This window comes from Toxotes jaculatrix, chromosome 19 (genome assembly GCF_017976425.1).
Source record: "Toxotes jaculatrix isolate fToxJac2 chromosome 19, fToxJac2.pri, whole genome shotgun sequence".
Classification (NCBI taxonomy): Eukaryota; Metazoa; Chordata; class Actinopteri; family Toxotidae; genus Toxotes; species Toxotes jaculatrix.
In genome coordinates, this window is record NC_054412.1 from 14,546,430 (window position 1) to 14,572,107 (window position 25,678).

General features: G+C 42.5%; 1 protein-coding gene across 4 annotated transcripts in view; it reads right to left on the reverse strand.

The window, feature by feature from the left end:
- LOC121199354 (1-phosphatidylinositol 4,5-bisphosphate phosphodiesterase beta-1) overlaps positions 1 to 25,678 on the reverse strand; it is a 104,990-nt gene that overhangs the window by 39,375 nt on the left and 39,937 nt on the right. For all 4 annotated transcript variants that reach the window (XR_005896442.1, XR_005896443.1, XM_041063952.1 and 1 more), the window contains exons 4-9: positions 9,656 to 9,796; positions 8,914 to 8,993; positions 6,390 to 6,443; positions 4,425 to 4,500; positions 2,355 to 2,455; positions 1,389 to 1,555 (exon numbers count right to left, since the gene is read on the reverse strand). Coding sequence is in view for 2 of the 4 variants with exons in the window: in XM_041063952.1 (XP_040919886.1) it covers positions 1,389 to 1,555; positions 2,355 to 2,455; positions 4,425 to 4,500; positions 6,390 to 6,443; positions 8,914 to 8,993; positions 9,656 to 9,796 (619 nt within the window). In the remaining 2 variants the exon portion in view is untranslated. The remainder of the gene's footprint in view (positions 1 to 1,388; positions 1,556 to 2,354; positions 2,456 to 4,424; positions 4,501 to 6,389; positions 6,444 to 8,913; positions 8,994 to 9,655; positions 9,797 to 25,678) is intronic.

A 25,678-nucleotide genomic window follows, 5' to 3' on the forward strand; every position in this document is an offset into this window, starting at 1 on the left:
CAATGGATGGGTTAATCTGTGCTTGATAATCTGGAACTTTTGTCTGTGATGTGATGTCTGCATCTATGATTACTGTTATCTGACTCCACCCAATTGCAGAAACTTATGCCCCATGTTTGCAATGTATGCAGTGTGTTTTAAAGAATAACTCTATTCACTGATATGAGATAACCGTACATGTAAATTAAATAAACAGTGTTCCAGTGTTCCAACAGTCAAAAGACTGCTGGAACACTTGAGTCAGCACAGACTAAAGTAAGACTTTTAAGACTATTTCTTGTGTTCAGATTCTCAGTCCATTGGAATGGACGGAATGGACGTTTTTTTTGTGTTTGGAACACAATTTGGTTCTGAATGGGTTAAATGGCCATGGTATGACCTGTTAATTAGTTGCTGTGCTGAGCTAAGCTAACCTACTTCTGGCTGTAGCTTTACATTAGATAAACGGATATGACATTGATATCAAACTTCTCTAATAGGCAACCAGGAAGAAAATAAATGTATGTTTCCCTAATGTCGAACTATGCCTGTAAGTTGCAGTTCACTGAGCTTTTTTTTTTTTGCTTTTGTTTTGGGCATTTTATTTTTAGAAATGGATTTGCAGCAAGAGACAAAAGGAAGATTTGTGAAGCATAATAAGAAGAACAGATGCAGTAAACTGCTGTGATAAATGAAAGTAAAGAGAAAGATTATGACTCCCAAACAGTGCTCATGTGTGTGAAAGCATATCTGAATGTACATTTGTGTTCAACAGTGCCACATATGTTCTTTGCTGCTCTCCACTTGCTATTTGTCCAAGCTCTGCTAAAGCACAAACACACTCCAGTAACACTCCCTCACTCCGTCTTTTCACTCTTTCTCTTTCACACACTTTCTCTCTCTCTGTGTCCTCAAGGTTTCTACCCATGTGATCCTATACTTGTAAATAAAATGTCAAGGAATATCTTCTGTTTGTGTGTGAGTGTGTGTGTGTGTGTGTGTGTGTGTGTGTGTGTGTGTGGTATTTACAAAATTCTAACATTCTGTTCCTTGGCACCCCCCTACATCCCCTCACTTTTTGAGCTTTTGGACACCAGGCAGCAGGGCTGTCGCTATGGTAACGCCCCTGCCAAATTTATTGGTGGTAGGGGGCTGAAGTGGGGGGTTTGGGGGTGGGTGGAGTTTTAGTTGGGTTGGAAGAAGCTGGGAGCTTTAACTAGTCACTTTGTGTATCTGGGTTGAATTTCTCTGTGTTTTCCAAATCATCATTAATTTATCTCTTATATTTTTTTCACAGTAAAACACTTGTGCAGTAAAACGTGCCGCTTAGTGTGTTACGTGCATTTATGTGTCCACATATGCATGTTAATGTTCCTGTATTTGTATTGACAGACATTTGAGCCACTGACCTTTCTGTGCCAGCGAAGCATTAGGTTCATATTTGTCCACAAGCAGCTGGACCTGCTCTGGTTTGAGAGGAGGGTAGAGGATCTCATTCAGACGAGGGTCTCGCTGTTTATTGTTAATGAACTCTGTCATTTGCTCCACTGTGAGGTATGGACGACTCTTTGCCCCCCTGAGGAGAGGAGGAGACATGAGACATCAGAGTGACTAGTGGGAATACAAAAAGAGAAAAGTGGAGAAACCATGGGAAAGGTTACTAAGACAGATGTGAGAGAAAGAACATAATTCAAAAAACTGAGATATGAGAAAATGTAATGAGGAGAAGATGATGGAGGGGAGGAGCAGTAATTAAAACAGCAAAGACGTGGGGAGAGAGAGCAACCGACGTGCAAAGGAGCAGAGGAGAAAATGTTGTGTTGAGTAAATTATGAGATTTGATTAAAACGCCTTTCATATCTATGCCTGTTCCATTAAATTATCATCTCCATATCCTCCTGGCTCACATGCCATCCCACTTAAGAGTGATTAAAATCTAGATTTACGACCTGGAGTTGCCACAGTCGTGCTGGCACACTGGCTGGGCTGATGGTCTGAGTCCCCCTGGACCAAGGGGCCAGCTCTGCTTCTGCAGCACGTGGGGGCCACACAGCCAGGCCAGGAGAGTCACACCCCATGCCATTACAATATACTTTCCTGTACTAATTAACTACTTTAATGGCCAAAAGCAGGTGTCTTCAACCTGCAAAGCCATAGTGCTCAATGAGGGCTGGCAGCCATTACCTAGCTGCTGGTCCGAAAAGAGCAACAGATGGTTGGGAAAAAAAATCTAATCAATCACTATCACATTGCTTCAAGTTTTTAAAACAACTTTGCTTCTCAACTGGCACTTCCTATATTCGTCGGAGCTTGCAAAGACTCTTATTTCCTGGAAAGACTTTCTAAAACACAACAAAGGGAAGCAGGGTTCTTACACATCAGAGAAGATGTGGTCCAGCTCAGGCCGGGAGCAGATGTTGCTCACAAACATGTTATACACCTCTGGAGTGAAGTCTTCCTGGGGCATGGAGTCATTCTGCAGAAGACAACAGCAACATGGTCAGATAAAGTGAAGATGCAATACAAATGTGTTGAGCAGCAGGTGGCCTGATAGTGGGTAGAGACACTGTGGACAAACTACAGGTAGACAGCATCTGTACTGCTGCGCTGTGGTATCAAATACTATTATCAGTTCTTTTTGGCGTGATTCCATCGTCACTTCTTGTGATTTTATTGCTTAAACATAATTCATATGTAAAAAATATGAAAACTCTGTTTTCAGTGTGATGCACAGGTGCTAAACCTTCAAAACTGTTACATATAGGCACCTGAAAAGTTTGTAAAAAAAAAAAAAAAAAAGGGCCTCACACAAGAACATGTTTATATTCTTATCTCACAAGACAGATTTAATACCTCATGTTCATGACTCAAGACAAGTCAATTTTATCTTTATGGCCAAAAATCACAACTTTGTCTCAAAGATCTTAATAGTCTGTGCAGTATATGACAAACCTTAGACCTTGGCACTGATAAGGAAAAACAAGCCCCCCCAAAAAAACTCTTTAGAGTTGGAGAAAAGGAAGAAATGTCAAGAAGAACAACAGATAATGATTTGATAAGAATAAAGACTCTTTCAATGCTTTGGGGGCTTAGTTCCTGCAGGAGGCTGACTCATTCATATAAAAAATGTTATTTCAAGGTGAGCCTTTCTATAGTGTGCCAACCAAAACGTGTCTGCACATTAATTAATATTAATTAATAAAATTTCTATTATTCATGATGTGCAGAGTTTAAAGTTGCCTTCTGTTTAACCAATATACATCTATCCACCCCACTGGTGTGACACATCTTTCATCCCATGAGATGTTCTTTTGCCGACCCGACCTCTCGTCTCCTTTGCATATTACAAATTTGCACCTAGACTTAAACAAAAAAAAAAAAAGCCACAAGTCCACAAGGACTCCTTATAGAGCTATCAGAGCCAAACAGCTCCGATAAAGACACAGTGCTCAACACAGCAGCAGGCAGTGGCATTGTGCCTGCAAGAAACAGAGCAGAACCAAACACTCTTAGAGAGGAGCAGGAGAAAAGAAGATCAGGTAGGATGCACCGGGGGAGGGGGATGCAGGTCAAGCCCCGCCGAAACTCAGTGACTCATTCTAAAGACCTTGATGAGAGCTACGTGTGTGTGTGTACTTTTTCCTGTGAGTGTGTGTGTGTGTGTTTGAGGGATTAACAGGACTACCATTTAGCTGTAATTACTTGCGCATTGGAACAACAGCAAATCCCACCAGGCCTTCATAGAGCAACATGTTTTTACCTCCTGCTCTCTCTCCCTGTGCTAATTATGTATAGCTTATTCTGTGTGTGTGTGCGTGTGTGTGTGCGTGTGTGTGCGTGTGTGTTTGTAGTTTTTCATGCGCTCATTCTGTTTGTATTCAGAAGCCATTCATTACAGCTACGATGCGTCTGTCCTGCTGTATGTGCATATGTCTCAGCATGTGTCCAGAACCGCATTAAATAGCATTTCCCCACTTCCAAACATGCAAATTGCTTGCCACTGCTGGAGTACAGAGATTGTTTGCTGTTTTGGGGGGACTGCTTACACCTCTATGCATGAGGGGGCAGCGTCTCTCTGGTGATATCTGAGAGAGGTAAAGATAAAACAGCTTTTGTCATCTCTATTGCTCCCACTGGGTCTATTTGTTTCATTACAACCAAGTCTAAATCAGTTGTGAGTGGGAAGTCATGCATACATCCAGAAAATAAGACTCCAAACAAATGAGCAAAGCAGCAATCAGCTGCTGTTTCGAGAGAATAGAGAATGAGCCGAATGGTGAGAGGACAGACTGATGGATGGATGGAGAAGATGAAAGAGCTTGGTGACTAAGATAAGAGAGACAGACGGAATCAGAGAAGGAGGGACACGAATGGGAGCAGGTTCAAAGACTGAGGAAATACAGGGAGATAGCAACAGAGGGAGCTTCGGTATTTTGGTGTCTCACTCTGCCAGAAGGGAGGTTACAGTTTTCCAGGGCTGTCTCCACTCGCTTCCTGTCTGTTGAGAACATCCTGAAGATACTGTGGGGACACAAAAACACACCCTTATGACTAATCGCAGAAAATGCCACACAAAACCGAAGAGTTTTCACTCTGATCACCAGCGTTAAACTATTAAATTCACCACAGCTTCCTCACAGGATATCCTGCAAGAAAGTTCTGTTGGAGCAGCAAACAGTGAGAGGAAGGAATGAAAAAAAAAAAAAAAGAATAACATATAGTAGGTGTGAGGGAATATAACCACAAACTCCAGGGAGTAATTACAAGTTGAGAGACAAAAGAGACACAGTCCATGACTATATGAAAAATAAAAATGTAATATATGCAGAATAAGAAGGTAAAGATACGGAAAGGCAAACCAAGATAAACCTAATGCAGTCTTGCCTTGAGGTGTTTCTAATATTGTGTACACACACATCTCAGCAGAGGTGATTCATGTGCACACATGCTCTGCGACAGTCACTGCAAGAACTTTTCATTATCAAATATGAATGCTATGTACAACACACAGTGAGTTGGTTTGATTACTGCTGTTCAAACACATCTACATTCCAGATGGCAACAACATATGTACATAAAAATCGATAATGTTGGTAATTCTTCATAAAAACAATAAATCCCCCCAAACATATTTACGCAGATGAGCACATAAAGTTCCATCAACAACGTTGTCATTTCTTATTATCATTATCATTATCGTCATCACATCACAGTCTCTCAGACAGTGCTCGTAATTCCACAAATCATAACTCACCAGTTGCAAAAACCAGTGTTTTCTCTGGTGTAAATAAACAAATGACAAGTGCAATTGTTTCCAACACAGCTAACACGTCGCTGTCCTGTGAAAACCAAGTATCTCCAGTGCCACATTTTCACGAGGAAAGAAAAACAGCAGTGTTTTCAGGTTTGTGCTGCTACGTTTTTCAGATAATCCTGGGGGCTTTTGAATGATTTATTTTTCTTTTGGAGATACGTGGTTTTCAGAATATGCTGTCCTGCCTCATCTGTCATTTTGAGTGCAGAGAGAGGCAGTGCTGCTGTGTGGCAGGGCTGCCGTTCTCTGTTTTATTCTAGTGTATATAAGACAATAAACGTGATTCACTAGAATGAAATCCGGCGTCGTTACAGCCACCGCTGGCTGTTTAGGTCTGTTGGCCATAGCCTGTTTTAATTACATGCAGAGGTATCCATGAGCACATACTGTATGCTCGGTGGGAGAGCAGAGTCAAGCTGACATTAGTCAAGCTGACATGTCCTCCCAGCTAGGAGGTTAATTCCCTAAACGGCAAGGAGTGTCTCTCTCTGCCTCTCTGCGCCGACACCCACTGCTTTCCTCTGCAGCTCTGAAGGAGGTTATCTCAGAAGTTCACTGTTGCCTGCCTGAAAGCTCAACTTGACTAATGGAGATGGAGAGAGCTGGATTTTCAATGAGCTGATGACAAACGGCCAGATGGATGAAACAGAAACTAAAATTCACAAAACTGAAATAGAGGAATAGGAAATTAAAAGGAAACACACTGGCACAATTTGAGCTGAAGTTAATGATATATAGAAATGGGGCTCACCCAAGACATGCTACACACACACACACACACACACACACACACACGCACAAACCAATAAGGGCAGGCTTTTGAAAAATAGAAGAAAGGACAGCGGTTGACATTATGGAGCAAATTTTACTGCAGAGCTGAAGAGTCGTGGAAAGAATAATAGAAGGATATTGTGACAACAGAAGGGAGGGGTAAAATATTCAAATAAATGCACACACACACACACACACACACAGAATGTGTGTATACTTAAGCGTACACATGCTGAGAGTAATGAGAGAGGGCAGAGGAAGCTATGCATCGATCAAAAGAGCAGAGAGGTGGCAGGGAAGAGAAGCATGAATCAGAGAGACTTACTTCTTGACGGGGATTCGCCCCTCAGGGTTGAGCTGCAGCTTCAGCCGAGTGTATCTGCATTGGACAGAGCACACGCCTTACACAACATGTAATCAGCAGTTTGTCTGTGTGAGTAATGCGCTCGCTCAAATTTAATTTCTGTGTGTGTTTTCTTGAGGCAACATGTGCGACTGACCCGTGCATCACTGCGGCGAAAGACAGACATGTTATCAATACAACAGCCAGCGACAGACAGCATGTGTAGAGTTCTCTGTGCACACCATGAATATTTGGCTGCGTTCACATGACAGGTTAGAATTGTGGCTAATCCCTGGAAGTCTTGCATTGGCAGCACAGAGCCATGCAACAGCAACACAGGCAGCGCAGTCCGGGCTATAAATAGCATAGCTGCAACAGGAGCCATCATTACAGGCTGGGCTTTAAGTGGCTGCTGGCTAATAATTAATATCCATTACAGTGTCCACTTCATAGGGCAGGCCGGCTGGCACAGGCAAAGTCACCACTGACTGTAATAGTTAACAGGGCCTGAAGCATTTCTTTTTCAGAAAGGGAGGGAAATGTGAGGTGAGAAAAGGTAAGTGTCGGCCAAGAGAGAGCGAGCTGACAAAAGCTGACATCACTGAAGCTACATGAGGGTGAGTTTTGAAAAAGGCGCAGAAAAGGAGAGAGAGGGATAAAGGAAAGGCAAAGAAGGAAGAAAAGCACGGGAGTAAGGAAAGAAGGAGAGAACAGTGAGGTGTTTCTTGATGCCTTCATCTGCCTGTATTATTCATCAAGACGAGTGGGGAGAAAACAGATTACTTGCATCTGTCTCCTTTCATGTTTACCTCACTGCTTTCTCTTTCTCCACTCTCTCTTTCTTTCCATTTCACCTACCTTTCACCTCCACTTTTGCAAAACATAAACAACAAACTGGCAAATTCCCTGTTTTCTAACACCATCACAGGTCCTCTCACTATGTGAAATGCAATTCTAACGCTAATTGTTGATGCTCAAGGCAGCGTAAGCTAAGGAGTGTCCTTAGTTCTGTTGTATTGATCTAAAAAGAACATCTTGTAGGGAGCAGCCATTTGAAGACACGCTGGGTTCTGTTTTGTTTCCTGTTGCTGGGAACGCTGCCTGTCTACACTGTCCCCCCACCCCTCCCCCCCTCAAAAAAAAAAATAAAAATGTATCACAGCTTTTAGAGCCAGTGATGAGAATTAACCACATGCAGAGGAACATCAACATCACTTCAGGGATGAGGTCTCCTCATGCTGCAGCAGTGGTATGACAAAGAATCGCCTTATTCGTGAGCAAGCAGGGCACAACAACTGCTGCTGTGAGCAACTAGCACGACCGCAAAACCTGCTCTATTCAATTCTATTCAACTCTCTGTGTACTATGTGATCGATGGCCACTTTTATTGTCTCATAAGTCAATTAATCTCCTCAGGGGTGTGAGTTAATGGCTTCTGTTCACTGATAAACATCAGACAGCTGGGACTTGTCACCAAGCACAGCCCAGCATATCCTCTCAAAACAATACTGCAGATTCATATTTAAGTCCCCCCCCACCCCACATCAGCCTCACTCAGTCACTCACTGCACAAATAAATCAGCTGTGGGCCACAGAGCAGTGTGTTTTCTCCAATCAGATCAATACAAATGTGGTGCTGTAAGCCGTTAGACGCAGTTATTATACAGGATCAGAGGTGGTGTGAGGGTGACTGATGATAAAAACTCTCCTACCGGACAGAAAGCCGTTGATGAGGGCAAGAGGGGATTTACATAATAGGCTGGAACCGACGAATGCAGCTCCTATTTAACATTTCGACTCCACCACAGCTCAGGTCAGAGAGTTGGCCTGTTTGAGGATCCACTGTGGCCGGTTGACCATTATGTCATTAATGCAAGCAAAACGTGAACGACAGCACCATATGAATGCACATTCACTCACATTTCATGCAGTCACATATGCACTCTTGCACTGGGAAGCGGATAAGCCGACTGAGATGCACGGAGTCGAGTTCATGAACTTATACATATTTCCAGCTGTTTTATTTATCCTCCTTCCTTCCTTCCTGTCTGTTTTTTCTCTCTTTACTCTCTCCATCGATGTGAGGTGAAGTGACCTTTATAAACTCAAGCCCTCAGGCTGCCTGGTGGAGCTGCGAAAAGCAACTTCATACCTCCTGTGTGTGAGTACAGCACATATTTATATGTGGAGGTGTCTGGGTGCATGTTGCAGGGTTTACCATGTTTTATATGTGCTGTGTATGGGAGAGTGGGGGAACTCATCTGGCTTTACAGTCACTCACATGTCTCTTTTACACAAGATACCTCATTTGCTTTTTCCTGCTGTTTCTGTTTATGTAAAATATAACACATGCAGAGGTATCCATGATGACTGACATTTTTTGTTTCTAGCAGACCTGATTTTCATATTTATCTTGGGGAGTGGAGATTTCCATTTTTTGTGTGACTGTGTGTGTCTGTGTGTGTGTGCATGTGTGCGTGCGTGCGTGCGTGCGTGTGTGACATACGCTTTCTCAAGGCAGGCCTCTCTGGACATGTTCTGTACCAAGAGGTTAGATGCCAGGTTGAATAGCTCTTCCGCCCATTCCTGAAGGAAATAAAACACACACACGCACACACACACACACACACACAGTCAGTGCAATCTGATGTTGATATCTTCTGATGAATGAAATGTGTCTTTTACTACTTCAATGCACTGGAAACAAATGAAGACAGTCCATACACGCAGGTGTACTGGTAATTTTCATTTGAATTCAGAAAACACACTGTCACAGTGATAATTTACTTTCACTTTAAGTCTCAACCCTGATCCACCAAGGGACACTGCCTTCCTCCACAGTCTAACAAGAATACAAGAACAAATAATAAATGGGAACTTGTTTTAATCCTGCATATTCATCACCACCTAAAAAGATAAGGAACTCGAGATACTGATCATATTCCTGTTGAACAGCGTTTTTATCAATTTAATTAACCTTTGTGCCATTTCATGTTTTATTTCATTTTCATATTAACAAATGCATTTTTCCCCTTGCAGATCATTTTCAGGGAAATGTTTCATAAACACTGATCCCACAGACATAATTGGGCACAATGGAACACCCCGATTAAAACAAAGAAATTATCAAAGTTGGAGGATCAAGGTTTTCACACAATAACAACAACATATATTGCATTTAATAGCTGCTTTTACCTGTATCCTTATACAAAACATCTTTCGTTGTTGTTCTTATGCACAGTTCTTACCTTAGCTATCTCCTCTTGGAAAGCCATGAAGTTCAGGTAGGTGATGTTGACCATGTCAGGGCCACTCACCACTGTCAGCATCCTGTTCTCCATCTTCCCCACCAGGGTGCTGACATCCAGTAGCTCACGTAGCTTAGCTTCCTTAACAAAGACAAACACACACACACGGACAAAACATGTCAGGACCAAACTCAAATCAAAATATAATTCATCAGGCTTTAGGCAGCTGCATACACACTGTGAACAACCCCACCTTTACAACAGTGGACCACACTTGAGCCAAACCTGCATCCAAAACCCAGCAGCCCCAACAAAACCGACATCAGTGGAAAAGCAAATGACATTAAACAGACCATGGAAAAAGACAAGCTATGCTTTTCTTTTATTTGAGGAAGTTAGAGACAGTACTGTTTTGTGTCAAGGTGTTTTGGTTTACTTTCACAACAAAAATCACCCTCTCAAATGCACTGAACTGAAACAAGACCTGTCAGTATTTTGGAGTTCACACCTCGTCTGACGGCTGATTTGTGTGATTAATGAGAGGTCTGCTGTCAGAGGCAGACAGTGTGAGGAGCGAGGTGGGAGGCTGCAGTCCCCAGTGGATCTTAATGTGACTTGCAAGTTCCATATTAGAGGCTATAAAAGCAGCAAAAAAAAAAAGGTGGGTTAAGCAGCACTATGACAGGAGGGCTTTCCATTTGTAAACTAATTAACAGGGCTGCAGGTGTTGAACTGAAATAAAAAGAATGTAGATTTTTAGTAAGAAGCACAAAAGAAGCACAAAATATCTGAAGGGGATTTGTGGAGTCGTTTACTATCAATGACCTCGCAACAACTCGCCAAATCCCGAGAGCTTACTGATTTTCAAACCTTGCTCCAGCTTGTTTTTAGTGTGGAAAACATCCTCCCACCTCATCAGATTCTCAGCTCAACTGTGGGATGTGGTAGTAAGAAGAGCAGCCGATGCACATCTTTACCTTGTGACCAGACATAACATCACGGGATGAAATGTTTCATTAAAAATCCTCAGCGGATTCACTTTCTGAAGGCAAGCACACTGTTCTCGCTTAGAAAAGTTCTCATTCAAATTCATGAGAAGAAATTACCTCCACCTTGATCTCCACCTTGAAGAAGCCTGAAACGTTCGTGCAGCTCTCAGAAACACCACAACCTGGCTGACTGAGCATCCTTCATCTATTCAATTTTCAGATTTAACTTGAATTTCCTGCAACCCAGCTCCATCCAACAGATTCAGCAGGTTAAATGAGTCTGTTGTCTGTAACAAAACATTGGGTGCGAGCAGCGCTCCAGTTCACACAGAGAAAAACTCTGAAGAATTTGTATTCAGAGGGGGTAATTGTCTGTGGAAAACTAAACCAAACTCATTTTAGCAAATATACATTCAAGGAGCTCATCTTTGGTGCAAATCATATAAAAAACAAACTACAATGCCTCCGAGGTGCAAGAGAGGAATAACAATGATCTTCTTCTCTCCTTTGCGGCCCAGTATGCTAGCAGCATACAAAATGGTTGCTCCGGCTTAATTAACACAACAAAAAAGCCCTGTAAAGGATTTTGCAGTGAAAGCAAATGAGCTCCCACTAATTTAACCAATCAAACAAAGAGCATTGTGTCCTGTGTCACGCTGATAAATGTCCTCTACACTTCCCTCACGCCCCCCAATCAAATTGCGCGGCTTAGAGGCGCCCATTATTATCACGCTGAACTCTTCTGAGGCGATAAATTTTCCCTATTGAAGAATCTCTCCCCTCTGACAGCCTTGTCTGTCTGTCTGCCTTTCATTTAAGCATCCACAGTTTTATGTGGCAGCATGGAGAACTACTTTCTGGAAAAATATGCCTCGCTATAATTTCAAAAAGAGAGGATCTGCCATAAATAACTGTACATGCTGCACAATGAAATATCACAGGTTTTCAGTCATTGTGTGATTTCCAGATGATTCGCACTCAGACGTTTTTAGTTACAAGATCCTGGCCTTGACCACCAATCAGCTGGACACAAAGTGCTTATTTATGGGAATCCATCACTCTCCACTTACGTATTCTGAACGCCACCAGTCCCATCAATCATAGCATAAAAAGGCACTTTCAATGTGCTAAAACACACAATGCTAAAGTACCCTTTGAGGGATGCTTTGGCCGTCTGCCCGAGATGAAAGGCCTCCGAGAATAGATGAGACGACAGTAAGATGCATATTTCATTTATTACAGCGCTGGAACGTCAGTACAATTTGATACTGTTTTGATGTTACTTGTAGCCATTAGCTGAACATACAGCTCATCTCCTTGTAAGCAGTCAGCACAGGGCTGAACTGGGAGGGAGCTGCAGGCACTCACAGCACATCAGCTGGAGAAACATCAGCAGTTATGTTGGAAAAGGACTTTGTTTGAGAGAAATGAGCTGATGTCAAGGAGGAGAGCCCTGCTGGACAGGAGGAGGAGGAGGGGGAGGAAGAGGTGAGGAGAGGACAGGAGAGGAGAGGAGAGGAGAGGAGAGGAGAGGAGAGGGGAATGGAAAAATATGAGAAAAAGAAGTAAATGCCATGAACGGGAGGAACAAAGAAGAGAGGAGGGGGCACAGCCTTGTGAGTGAAATGTAATTTGTGCTGGTGCATTGTGGGACCTATTGGAGGCATGCCTGAGGTCCTGGTTACCACAAAGATGGGAGCCAAACAAGTGGAGGGTGGGGGTGGGATGGGACTTGGAATGATGATGTGGTTGAAGAGAGTGGAGGGTTTTGTGTTTCACAACATACTTCACTGCAAGAGCCCAGCCTCTGTGCAACACCGTCATGGACCACTGATGTGAATGTCTACTGTTTCCAGTGTGTTTCCACTGCATTCACATGCAGTCAATGCGTGTCATGTATGTGTGTATCCGTGCTTGTGAGTATGTGCTTATTCAGGCATAGATGGTGCGTGTTAGCAGCTGCAGTCTGTCAGTGCAGGAAGTCTTCTCAGTCACTTAGCATTCACGTGGAGCTGCAGCCTGAGGTAATACACGGACTCCCACTTCCTGCCTTATAGTTTGTCACAAGGCTGTACCTGTCACCAGCCATGCACTCAAACTGTGTCACACTCTGCTGGGCACAAGGGAAAGCATTCAGATTGGCAACTGGAAGTCTGCCACACCTCAGGTCATTAAACCTGCAGCAGAGCACCTTCCTAAACTCTCACACACATACACATACTTTGGACTTGGCCACACACAATTGTAAATGCACACACATCCACGTAAGATTAAACATGCATAACACTGTACTCGAGCGAGCACAAATCATAACACACAAACACATGTGCATAAATACACACACAGGGACATCAGATCAAAGGAAATGTCAATATGAATGATTGATGATGACCCAACTACCTACACACAGGCCACTCAACACTTACCTTTAATATACTGCATCACAGATTTCTAACAGTGATGCAGAACATCTAAAACTAAAGTAGCAGAAGCAAATTGTACTAAAGCAGAAGCATATGATGCTTCACAAAGGTAGCACTGTGATTCTTATTTTTGGACAAGAAGTAGAGGGAATATTATCATGTTTTTATGAAGTGATTCCCTTAGAAAAATAAGTGCTGGGGCTGTTGAAATAATTGTTTAGGTGTCACGCACAGCTGCTTAGTGGAACAGTGCCTCCTTCAAAGAAGGTGCTGCTGGTGTACAATTTGATGTTCCAGTTTTCTTCAGAATGTGAAAAATCACTTTTTTTTTCTCCTTAATGTACCAAGTCTCACAAGACACACAGTTCACAGCACAGTGATAAAAAAAAAAGACATTTTGGTTGGTTTCTTGAGGGTGGCTGCACTTTAGTTGACCCTGCCAGGCTGTGTAGCTTGCTGCAGTTCACACTGCATATTTTAAAGCATCTGCACATGTTAAACGCAGTTTAAGAAAAGCAAAGAAGAAATTATTTTAGAGTGTACACATAGATATTGATGTAGATACTGGTGGGAACTTACATAAATATTATTTGATTTATATAAGAAACATTTGGCATTTGGAAACTGCTGTAAAAAGTCATCAACTATTGTGTGTTATCCCCTCTGACCTCATACATCTACACATTCCTCACGAATTACTAATCCATTCATCTAACAAAACACCCAATTACGGACCTTGTAACCTCAGAGAACAGCATTTAGACCTAAACATGGCCTCACATGAGAGGGAGTGCTTAAAAGTTACAAATGCGACTGTTACATAAGGATTCAGAGGAGCACATCCTAATGTATGGAACTGTGACACTGCAGGGCGGCGCTGCAGGTTACGAGCAGGGCACCAGTTTTCCTGCTGCCGGCTAGCCTTGTTAACTAACAGAGCGGCAAGATGCTGCTGGTGGGGCAGTAAAAAGCCTCAGGCATTAGGCAGGAAATTATGGGATATCAAGCTGGGGGTGATGTGCTCATTCTGCCACACAAATACTGCGCAGACGTGCCTTTTTTTTTATGGTGTTTATGGTGGCTGGATGATGATCTGCCTTAAGTCAATTACCTTTATGTCAATTTAATGTTTTGTGAAGGGTTTGTGTAAGTGAGTGTATGTGTGCGCCTATCGTTGTTACATGTGCTTTCTTGTTTATCAGTCAGTGTGAGTAATCCTAAGACGACTCCCTCTCCTGGCGATGCAGTCATTTATTTAAGAGGGTCACGCTGCATCTGCAGAGCATGTTTAAAACATTAGCCACATCATAACTTACACAGACAGAAAGCACTGAAACATTGATCCCATTAGAAGAAAGAGCCCCCATCCTCCTCGCCAAGCTAAAGCTCTTTCCCGCAAATGGCCTTCCTAATCGTCCGCACGCATGCATGCGCACACACAGACACAAACGTACAGTACAGTCACAAAAATGTAAGACGTCACATTCTTTGAGCAGATACAGATAACTCGAGCTGCAGTCTGCACACTCAGACAGACACCGTAGTCTTTGCCCTGCAAACGATGTGCTGTACATGCTGCTTGGGCCTTAATATAATTAGATCACATTACTCTGAATACATATTTTTTACCAATGTTCTTTCATCAGAATGGTCAATAAGCAGAAAAAACAAACAAAAAAAAAAAGCTCAGCAACAGTTACAGGTTTTCAGTGCTAAACATCTGTACAGCTAAATGGATTGTGTAAGATGAACGCAAAGACACACATACACACAAACAAGAGACATACAAACAAAGACAGCTTTAGTTGTTTAGAAGAAATGTTACATTTCACACCGTCACAGTGGGGAAGTGCAATATGTAGCTGAGCTTTGAGCTGCTCACATTACAGCTCAGCAGCTTCATGCTTTAAATTTCCTCAGCTTGAAAGCTGCCTCACTAATTTTTCTGGCTCGGGGTGAAAGTCAGTTACTATACAGCTGCATTGTATGCAGACCGAGGATAAGCCACAGATAAACCTCTCACAAACAGCTGCATTGTGAACGCGACCAAAAGGACATGAATGAGAGCAGGAGAGGATGAGACGGAAGGTGTGAGGGAATAAGAGAGGGATCAGGAGAGAGTCTTTGATTCTCGGGGCATCCATCTCCCTCTCTGCCACTATCTGCATCCTGCTCTCCTCCCCTCATCTGTGAGGCTCACCGTCTCTGCTTCTTTTTATTATTCTCCCACATGGTCATAATTCATTTGAGCACTCAAGTGTCAGTGGATGCGGACCACCACAGTTTCACGAGGCGGAGAATTGCCCACAAGGCCAGGAGTAAAAGGTCAACGCTTCATCAATCAGCTGTCAGGTGATGCATCGCTGACCGCAGAAAGGAACCACACATTTCGGCTGTGTGTGTGTGCGTGCCTTGCAAATGTAAACCACAACAGACCTTCTCAAAAATCTTGGGTAAGGCTTTGCTGCTGGTTGAATGTGCCAAATTGATGCTAATTTCTTAAAACGATACTTATTTTCCTTTAAGCCATCTGGCTCTCTTGCCTGTAATGCAGCTGTACTGGCAACTGTCCATCAGTGAAGCATCAGTAAACACAGCCATGTGAGTTCAAGGATACTGAGCAGCGTGTACGAGCCTGTGTAAAAGATGAAAAACATAATGGTTTTAAGTGTAATATTTTGAGAAGATGTTAACCCTCTTACGCTAAATATTTTCTTTTTATATTGCATGTGTTTGATTGAGGGGTATAATGGTTAAGAAGGGAATTAAAATAAAAATAACATCCTGATTAGTGGAAGGATTGCAAAGCTTTAGCTCGTCATTAGCTCTCCACTGGAATACATTTGTCGGCGGTGTCATGTCGTTGGCGCTCGTGCGTCGAGGCACAGGTTGAGAAAATACGTGGGAGGAGTGAAAGCTCATACGAACTTAACAATCCCTCATTCCAGCTCTTCAACAGGGGCATTTCATTAACCCCCGAAAGCAGTGAGACATGAAACGAGAGACGGAGGGGTGGACGGAGGGGAGATGCAGAGCACATATCACACCGTTTTCCAAAATGCCAGCACTTCAGCAATAACTTGTGCTGACAGGCACCCATTTTTACGTCTTGGGAAAGTGGCCTAATATTCACACCCAGTGCTAATCATCTCATGACACACAGTGGGACTGAGCATCGCAGACTTTGAGGGGAAAGTGAAAAATGCATTTTTAAAAAGAGCAGTTATACAATCACTGTATTTCTTATTTTATTATGAATAATCTAATCACGGACTGCACGAACTTATTACAGTAATTCCTCTTACTGATCAGACTTCATTCTACTGCACAGTTAGACTTCTGTCAAACTTTCATTATGCCTGCAGGGCAGCCGGACTCAACACTTCAGGCAGAAATGTATTAGAAAGAAATTTCGCTGAACTACTCCTAACTCCACTCAGTCACTAACGAAAACAATTTATTGAACTTATTTATATCGCCTGTGGCAGCAACCATTCTGACCAAGAACAATGTGCGGCTGGCTATTGTGTATCAGTGTTTTGTATAAATAAAAAACAAAGATTCTTGACCAAAACACCAAAATCATCCACCTGCAAAAGATTTTGAAGAAGTTTGAAAGGAAGACAAAAGTCATCTGCCCACTATCACAGTGTTTAAATGGAATAAAACTACTGATGTCTGACAGCTGTTGACAGCTGTGCCTGCAGCCTGGGCCAGAAAATGGCAGAAACTCCTAATTCAGTCTGCCACCCCCGCATATAAAAACTCTTGACATCTCATTCAGGATGCCGTGACATTGAGGAGAAACACATTCTTCATTGGAAACATAAGGAATGCTTGACAGGATTTGACTGCAAATCACAGACCCCTCGATAACTAAATCATCTGACAGCGACAGACACCGTCACAAAGAATGGGCCACCGAGTTCTCACCGCTTCTGACGTTCCCTCCGCCACATCTTTTTTCAATAACTCATCTCCTCAGCATGCGTCTGTGTGTGCGTTTGTGTTTGTGTGTGAACCACCTACAAGAAAATGTCTCAACAATTAACACAACATAACTGAAATACCTTCAGTGCTGCATGATATCGCTGTGATATCATTTCATATCACTTCATTTTTGAAATAATCTCTGGTATTCCAGCACGTCAGACAAATGCTTTTCATTTTATGGTCAACATGACCACAATCTTTCCAAAATACAAAATAAGAAAAGAATCTCTGTTGACTGCACATCTTGACCACGGGGGCTTTGAAGAGAATGATGCTCCAGAAATGGGGAGGAAATTGGACAATGTTGCTGAGAAATCTGCTTTTCTCTGGCACCAAGTTAACATGAGAAGCATAACTGTATTTATGTATTTTTTTCTCTTGTCCATGAAAAATAAATACTTTTGCAGATTTTGAGGTTTTACCTTTAACTAGATATAAGTTAAAGTTTTCAAGCCCAAAGTGGGCAGCACATGGAAGCCATAGAGAAAGTAGACTCAACTTCAAGGTTGATATTTGTTATTCTGTAAACTCGCTACAGAATGACTTCATTATAAAAAAAAAAGTCCTTCAACAGCTGTTTCAATCTTTACGTGCATGTTCACAGAAACCCAATCATGACTCACCTAACACCTGGACTCGCCATCAGAGAATACAAGATTATACTGCCATTAATGGCCAAAAACAGACTTTCGCAGCAGATGCCTCAGTAACAGGGGGAGAGAGAGACCTGTAGGGAAGCAAACTGCCAGCATGGATTAAAAGGGAACATAAAAGCTTGGGGGGCAGGACATAAGGATAATTATACAGAGGAGACTAACCACATCTTTGTCACAGAGTCCCTTTGCACCTCAGTTCCTGGGAATGTAACCTGCATAATAATCTCTTACAAGGGCACACCTTCTGTATGCAGCAGCAAAATGAGGTTGTAAATTTTACATGTGTCCGTACACTTGAGCGTGTGTGCACTTCTAAGAGTAGGCTGGCGACTGGGGGGAGAGATAGTTAGAAGGAGAGAGGGAGAATAAACAGAGAAAAAGAGGCTAGAGGACGATTCACGCTGTGTGTGAATCATTGTGAGGGAAAGACGGAGAGACAGAAGGGGCAAGGGGCAGGTTTGATGAGGTGGAAGTAGTCTACCTGGCATGCACTCTTCCTCTCTCTGGCTGAGCTCACATTGGGCAGACAGGAAGGCAGAGGCACAGACAGGAGGGAGCTGACCTCAGATACACCGCATGAACTTCAGCAGGAGAAAAATAATCAACCGCTGTGACTCACCGGCTCAGCACCTCTCATTAGAACAAGCACCCAACGAAACCGCAAACTTGGTGGCACACAAGTCAAATAGCTGAGCTGGCAATCAGATCGACAAAACAAAGCTCACTTGGCTGAAGTATTTAGTAAAGTATGACAAGTGTGTTGTGCAATAAAACACTGTCAGAAACAAGACGAGAAATTTAATGAACAGACAAATGTTCCCAGATTTCAAATGCTGCGTTATTTTTCCACCAAAAACATTTAGCCAAGTTACATTAAACAGTCGTCATGGGTAAAAAAAAAAAAAAAATTAAACCCAAGACCAAAACAAACAAACAAACAAAAAAACAAAACAAAAACAAGCAAATAAATGACACGTAAGGTAAACTGAGGATAAAATGCCCATTTGATTTCACCCAAAGTAAGTGGTGTAAGACTCAAAACTTTGTGTGCTATTTTTTTTCTTTGTGCTACCTAAAAGTAGTTGTTCCATCTCAGGGTGCCCCAGGTATTCTGGTCATTACTCCAACCCACTCTCTGTGACTCATTTGAATCAATTTGTGAGGTGGATGAACCCCATTCTGTTCAAGCTGTCCATCAAGTGGCAGTCTTTCAGGGGTGGCACTAAAAACAGCTCCTGGGCACCACAAACTGGCAGGTACATAACTACAGTAATTATCCTGCAGTCATACAGAAGCTCTAATTTGGTACGGACGGACCTCTGGAAATGCAGAGAAAATGCTTACAGCCCCAACAGCAATCAGTACATGCAGTGTATCCACGCATGGAAGAGACACATCCATGTGCACTGGCTTCTCAAGAAGGCACAGATGCATACACACCCACACAAAGACTAATAAACATGGTTGGTGCAAAAATAGACATGGAACAAAAACAGTCAAGACTGGTGGAACAAGCAGACACATTTTTGATGCATCCTCAGGCTAGACACTGATTTTCCACCTGCTGTATTCTCTAAGTGACCCTGAACCCTTGTCTCCCCGTGGAGTGAAAAACCTAGAAGGGTTCATTCAGTTTTCAAAATTATGAGTATTTGTGTAAACAGACAGAAAGTAGGCACATTTCTTCATTCCTCATTGGATAAAGATGTGTAACTCTGAATCACACGGTTACAAACATTCCTAGAGCCGTGCATGATTTTGCCGGCTAGCATGAAAATATGATACGTGACCTTTTAAAACAACCTGAGAAAAGTAACAGGACTCCCAACAGGCCAAATAATTTATACCAAATCCACAGGTACATCAAAAAAAGAAAAAAAAAAGAAAACAAAAATACACTCGGGGCTGACAGGTCTTTTTCAGAAGGTGTACTATTTTGTCTTTCCCACTGTTTCTAAGATGAACCTAGACCAATTTCACTCCTCTATAAACAAAACAAAACAAAAAAAACAACCTCCCCTCAAAGCAGCCTGCAAAGATTCACAATACATGATGCTGTTTGAAAAGAGGGTCATTTCCAGCCTTCAGTCCTCCCTCTGGCACCCCGCTCAGGCCCTCCAAGAGCCAGGGGCCCCATGGAGAGAGGCCCCGCAGGGGAAATGTCCACAATGGGGTCCAGGAGTAAATAATTCATATGTCCCTGTTGGCACAGCGCATTCAGGCTGTAGATACTCTTCCACTGCTTCTGCTGTAAGGAGGCAGCATATGTCCTCCCCCTCTAGCTGTTTCCATTCTTGCCCCCCTCCCTACCCTTACTTCCTTCTCGACAACACACCCCAATATGCTGGGCTCCTCACTGCGTAGAGGACATTAAGCAGATTCCAGCCCCAGTGACATCTTTAATAATTCTGACCAGAACCAATTGGGTTTATTGGGGGACATTCCTGGAGGACTAAAGGGAGAGGGGGAGCTGTGCAGCATCAGAAGTAGTCATGCTGTATAAAGTATAAAGTAATAATAGTGAAGCAGAAGAGAAGGGGCTGTGCTTCGTCTTTCTGCTGATGGAGATGCACACAGAGACCTGGCTTTATTCATCCCAGAGACGTGGCTTTGTCCTGATTTGTTAGGGTAATATGAATGACGCACAGGAGTCTTGCAATAATACAATACATGGCCTACAGTTGTTAGGAAGTGCACTGGCTGCTTGAATGAGGCTACAGAGCACAGACACACAAAATGTAGAGCCAGTGTCCTGCAGGCAACTTCACTCTCGCATCATGAGTATTTCTTGCTTTTGCATCGTCTAATAAGTTGAGCTGAGTTAAGTCACAGCCTGGGTGATAACATGGTCTTTATGCAACATAAAATGGCAGCAGTTCACTGGAAGTATACAAACAAATAAAATAAGGCTAAAGGGAAGTGGAGGTAAGGGTAATAAAGTTCTCATGGGCTAGAAAGTTTTTTTATTCTTTTTTTTTTTATTACTTTATTGATCCCTCCTGGGGAAATTACTCTCTGCATTTTACCCACACCAAGTGAACGAAACATGCACATGCACTAGAGATGCTGGGGTGGATCGGTGCCTTGCTCAGGGGCACCACAGCCATAATGGCAGATCAGTGAAACTGAACACTCCTCACATCAAAGCTCATTATTTTTTTCTGTGAAATCACAGCAGAATTATTTCATGAAAACTTCTTTCAGCAGTGAGGAGGTCAGGCGTTATGTGCTTCAGACAGCATGGTATGCTGGGTCATTCAGGCTCTCACAGAAAAGCCTGAGGAAACAGTTGCTTAGCACCACGCTGTCCAGCTGGCTCACACGCTACAGTTCCACACATGGAGAGCAAAATTTTACTGGGTGACATAATTCTGCGCATAAACATCTCTAATTGGACCTTCAAATCCCGCTGCAAACATTCGAGGATCCTTGGTAAGCATCGTGCAGTGATAATTGTGATTTATCCTCTGTCTGTAGTCATCATTTAGCCTTTTGCCATCATTAGCTACGCTGTGACACAGAGAGCCTGCTGTCCCGACATCCTCAGACCATCTGCCGGGCCGGGCCATGCCACCTACCACCCTCGCATAACGCCCCATTTGGTATGGCATCTGTGTACTCCACTGATCTGCCAACAAAGGATTAATGAATGTTTAAACAAGCCCGTGGATATTTAACAATATTCAAATGGCCATTTAACCTATGGTCGATGTTTGGGCTAACGCACAGCGTTGACAGCGATCTGGGGACAGCCCATTTCAAGATGGCACGGTGCAAATGACACACATGATGAGAAAAATCAGCACTCCGTGCGGAACTAGCCTCCATATCTGATTGGCTCTGATTCTTTGACCCATCTCTGATAGAAGATGATGATCAGTCCACGCTTGTTCTGTACCAGACACCTATGGCGCCTCTAAGCCTAATTAGCCAGTCTTGGTTTCTAATATCAGACCAGGAGATGTGTCTAGACAAAAACAGACTGTTGCCTGTTAACAAGACAAACAATCCAAAAACAACTGATTATCGGAGAAACCTTTGACTTGTAATCCAGTGCTAACAGTGAGTGCTAAGAAAGTTTTGGATTTTCTTCTGCATGAGAGAGAAAAAGAGAGAAACAGCAAAAGCCTCGGCCTTCATTTAAGTCACTGCTGCATTTTGTTTCTTGGCTGTCCTTCAGGAAAAGAAACAGAGGAAATTATGGAAATAAGATAGAGGGGCTTTGGATAAAAATTGTGTTTGTCAATCCTCTTATTCACTGCAGAAACTTGACAACTGACAGCCATACCAAACTGTATGAGCACAGTACCTTCACAAAGTAATGCAACAGGAACATGAACAAACTTACATTTTTTTACTGGGATATTATTCTAATTAAAAAGGCACATATTAACTGTTCACTGTCAATAACAGATGCTTGCACAACAGGCAGGCCAAACATAATCTCACTGCCTTTTTTATCATGCCAAGCCGAACCATTTCAACCAAATCAAATCAGACATCCATCCTCTTCCACACTGTTTTGCACCCTGAAGTAGAGTTTATGAAACCTGGCATCAAGTTTGGTGGACATAATTACAACTGATTCCCATTATTAAGAGTGCACATGGAAAAATGTCCTGAAGATAGCTTAGAAATATCATCAATATGCACAGGACCAATTGGCACAGGAAGTCTGTGCCCATGACAATATTTACTGGCAGAGACCATTATATCCTACTCCAGCTAAATGCCTGCCAGTTGCTTTATATAGTAATGCTTCCTGCTATACAACGTGTAACAATGGGCCTTTGAACTCAATAGACTGGCTGGGAGAAATGTTCCCATAATTGCAGTACTTTACATTACACAGTTGGATAAAATAATTCCACCTGTTTTATGCAGAAGGCCTTAGATGAACTTCTTTGTGAATAAAGTGTGGTTTTCCTGATGCTAATGGGTTGGCCTGCCTTACACTGAATGTTAACAAAAGCTAATGTTTGAAAGGTAATGAAACGCAATAAAAAGCTGGTATAGTGAAGTTTGTAAACAGAAATTGAATTGGATTATCCTACCAGAAGAATTTTCACTTGCTTTTAGGAAAATCAGATCCACAATACTTGTTAAGTGGACATGTTTTTCCACAAGAGTGTTGTCAGCATCTCTGGTAAGCGTTACACTTGTGAAACAGCACCTGCAGTCTGTCAGCTACCAAACCATGTGGTGTCCAGAATGGAAGCGGGGGACTGTTTGGGCCAAACAAATGGCTACAACAAATGTAATACAACTTCCTGTGGAAAGAAATGTCCAGAAAGTGAAATCATTCAAGAAGAAGAAAAAGAAAAAACAAGACAAAGTATCCAGGCTCTCGGATCCAAACTTTGTTTATCCCAACATCATTCAAAGGAGAAAAACAAAAAAAAAAACATCTGCTCTGGTCCTTTGGAAAAGAAATAGTTCGAGAGAGCTGTGTGGTTTCTGGAGCAGCAGCATTAAGAATCAGACATTTTCTTTACTAACCCTCCTGAGATTTACTATCGAAAACCAATTAAGTCTTTTGAATGCTTGGAAGGGATCGTTGCAGGGAGTGAGAAAGGTCGCCTGTCTCTTTATGCCCTGGCGTTGGAAAGGTCCCTAAAAAAAAAAAAAAAACACACACACACACACACACACACGAATACAGCCACAGAAACGGTCACACAAGCAAACCCATGTGCAGTATGTCCACCAGTCTCACCTACGTGATTAATGGCATTAGGAGCTGACTAGTGTGACCGAGGCGGCAATTAACAGAATTCCCAAGAGCTGCTCGCTCGTCTCATCCATCCTCCATAATGTCTTCACCACCATATCTGTTATGATAAGATGGAAGATAACAGTAAGGTGGGAAACTTGGAGGAGCAATTGATCACCCCAATTAAATCTGAACAAATTAGAGAGGAAAGAGGAGAAACTCGCTTCTGCCCGCAGGCATGTCTGGAAGTTTATTTAACTACGCAACTGCAGAGTCTGTTTCCAAAATGAGATGTGTAGACTTTCAAATGATCAATGATCATTAACATTGCTTCATTAGTGCCGCTTCATTAGCTTTCCTGATCATTAGCAAAGTAAGGCAGATTATAGTTTTCAATTAAAGTTATGAGTCATTTGAGACGTTTGCTTCCAACATCATCAACTTTTCTAAGGTAGACTCATTTCTCCAAAAATCTTTCAAGGAAATTACTATGAAAATGGTTCCAAAGCTGTGCCAGTGAAGCTTCAACACTCCCAGTCCAACAAATGGCTTACTGCAGATCTGTGAACATTTCAAGGACTACAGAATAGCAAGCCTTAAGCATCCCATTAGCTGAAATAGACTCAAGTGTTCAGTCAAGCAGGAAAAACTTTTTTTTTTTTTTTTCCAATTCTTGTCCCTCAATCAAAAGTCACAAGAATCACAAGTCTGGAACAACTAACAGATCTCGGCGAATGTTGCTCCAATTAATGCAGTTAAACAAACTCCCTAGAATGACAGAGACATATGCTTTTCAGACGAAACAGACTGAATGAGAAGAGAAGAGAGTTAATTAGTGGTTGATGTGAACGTCCCTATTCTCTCCTGTCAAACGGCAGGAAGTTACCATGTGTCAGAGCACCTTTCCTGCCCTTGTTAGCTCCGTGTTAGTCCTTTTCTCCTTGTGGTTTCCATGGTAACAGACCCATCAGACTGGTCATAACCCTCATATTTCAAACTCACCTGCAAGGTGGGCAGTGTACACTGGTGCGCATGCGTGTACTCGCCCTCTGTGTGTGTGTACAGACAGTGCGAAAGCCACTGAATGTCTCCACTTAAAGTTAATTCCTGTGTTTGGTCAATGCCTTTTCACCAAGTATTATGGATAGAATTTTCTCAGATACTTACACTCATATACAGAGACTTATTGATTGAGATAATCATATCACTCTGTATATACAATAACATTTTATGCTAAAAACCAACAAACCAATCCTTTGAGACAATAATGCGTGCCTGGGAATGATTTAAAATAAGGTGCAAAGTTAGCGTTAATCTACACAATGTAGTCAAACATCAGCATGCTAAGTAATGACCCGGATCCCTACTTAATCCCTGGAAAAGAGCAACTGGTTCAATACATCGACAGTGACACACAGATTGTCGTGCATGGAAGACGAGCTAAATCGAGACGGAGATTAGTCGATAGTAGGACTGCTAATAGCCACTGACTGTAGACTCGTACTAAGTCATCTGTCAGCGGCAGGTCAAACAAGTTACGGTTAAGATTTATGGCTGCTATGCTTTAGCAGTAATTCCCAACCGGCCCCAGGGGTAGGTACCTCTGCATTTGCCAGAAACTGTGATTTGATTTAAAAAAGTAGATCCACATATTAGTGTTAAGGAGGAAAACAACCAACAAAACAGGATTACAAACTGGTGGCGCAACAACTAGTAGGCTACCAGTTACAATAGGAATAGAAATGTGTTAAAACCTTAAAGCCCCTGAGTTGGCAGGGTAGCAGAGATCCATTTTAAACTCAGTTCATCAATGTGCGGGTACATCTATCTACCTAGACTGTAAGTGTGGACTGACCTTCCCCAGCCTGTAGGAACTAAAATGAAAGACGAATGGGGTGCCTGCGTTAATGCTGGCTTTTCTTCACAAACTAAAATGCTGACTTTCTGCTGGCAGCAGCTGTGCTCTCTAGTCTGAGAGCTCTCGCCCTCGACTGGTACTTATTTGATCAGCTCCAGTTCCACTGGGACGACCTTTGCTGGGTTAACAAAATGTCACGTCTGATTTCACTGCTGGCATCAAGTGACTTGGAGACGAGTGCCAAGTTCCAAGGGAATAGACTGAAACCAGCACAGTGACTAAAGAAAGGGGTCATCGTAAGGCAACAGTCTAGTTATTTACTTGTTTCCATGTTGATATTTTTCAGCAGTTTTGTATTTAGGGACTTTTGGACCTTCAGTGAAGCTGCTGG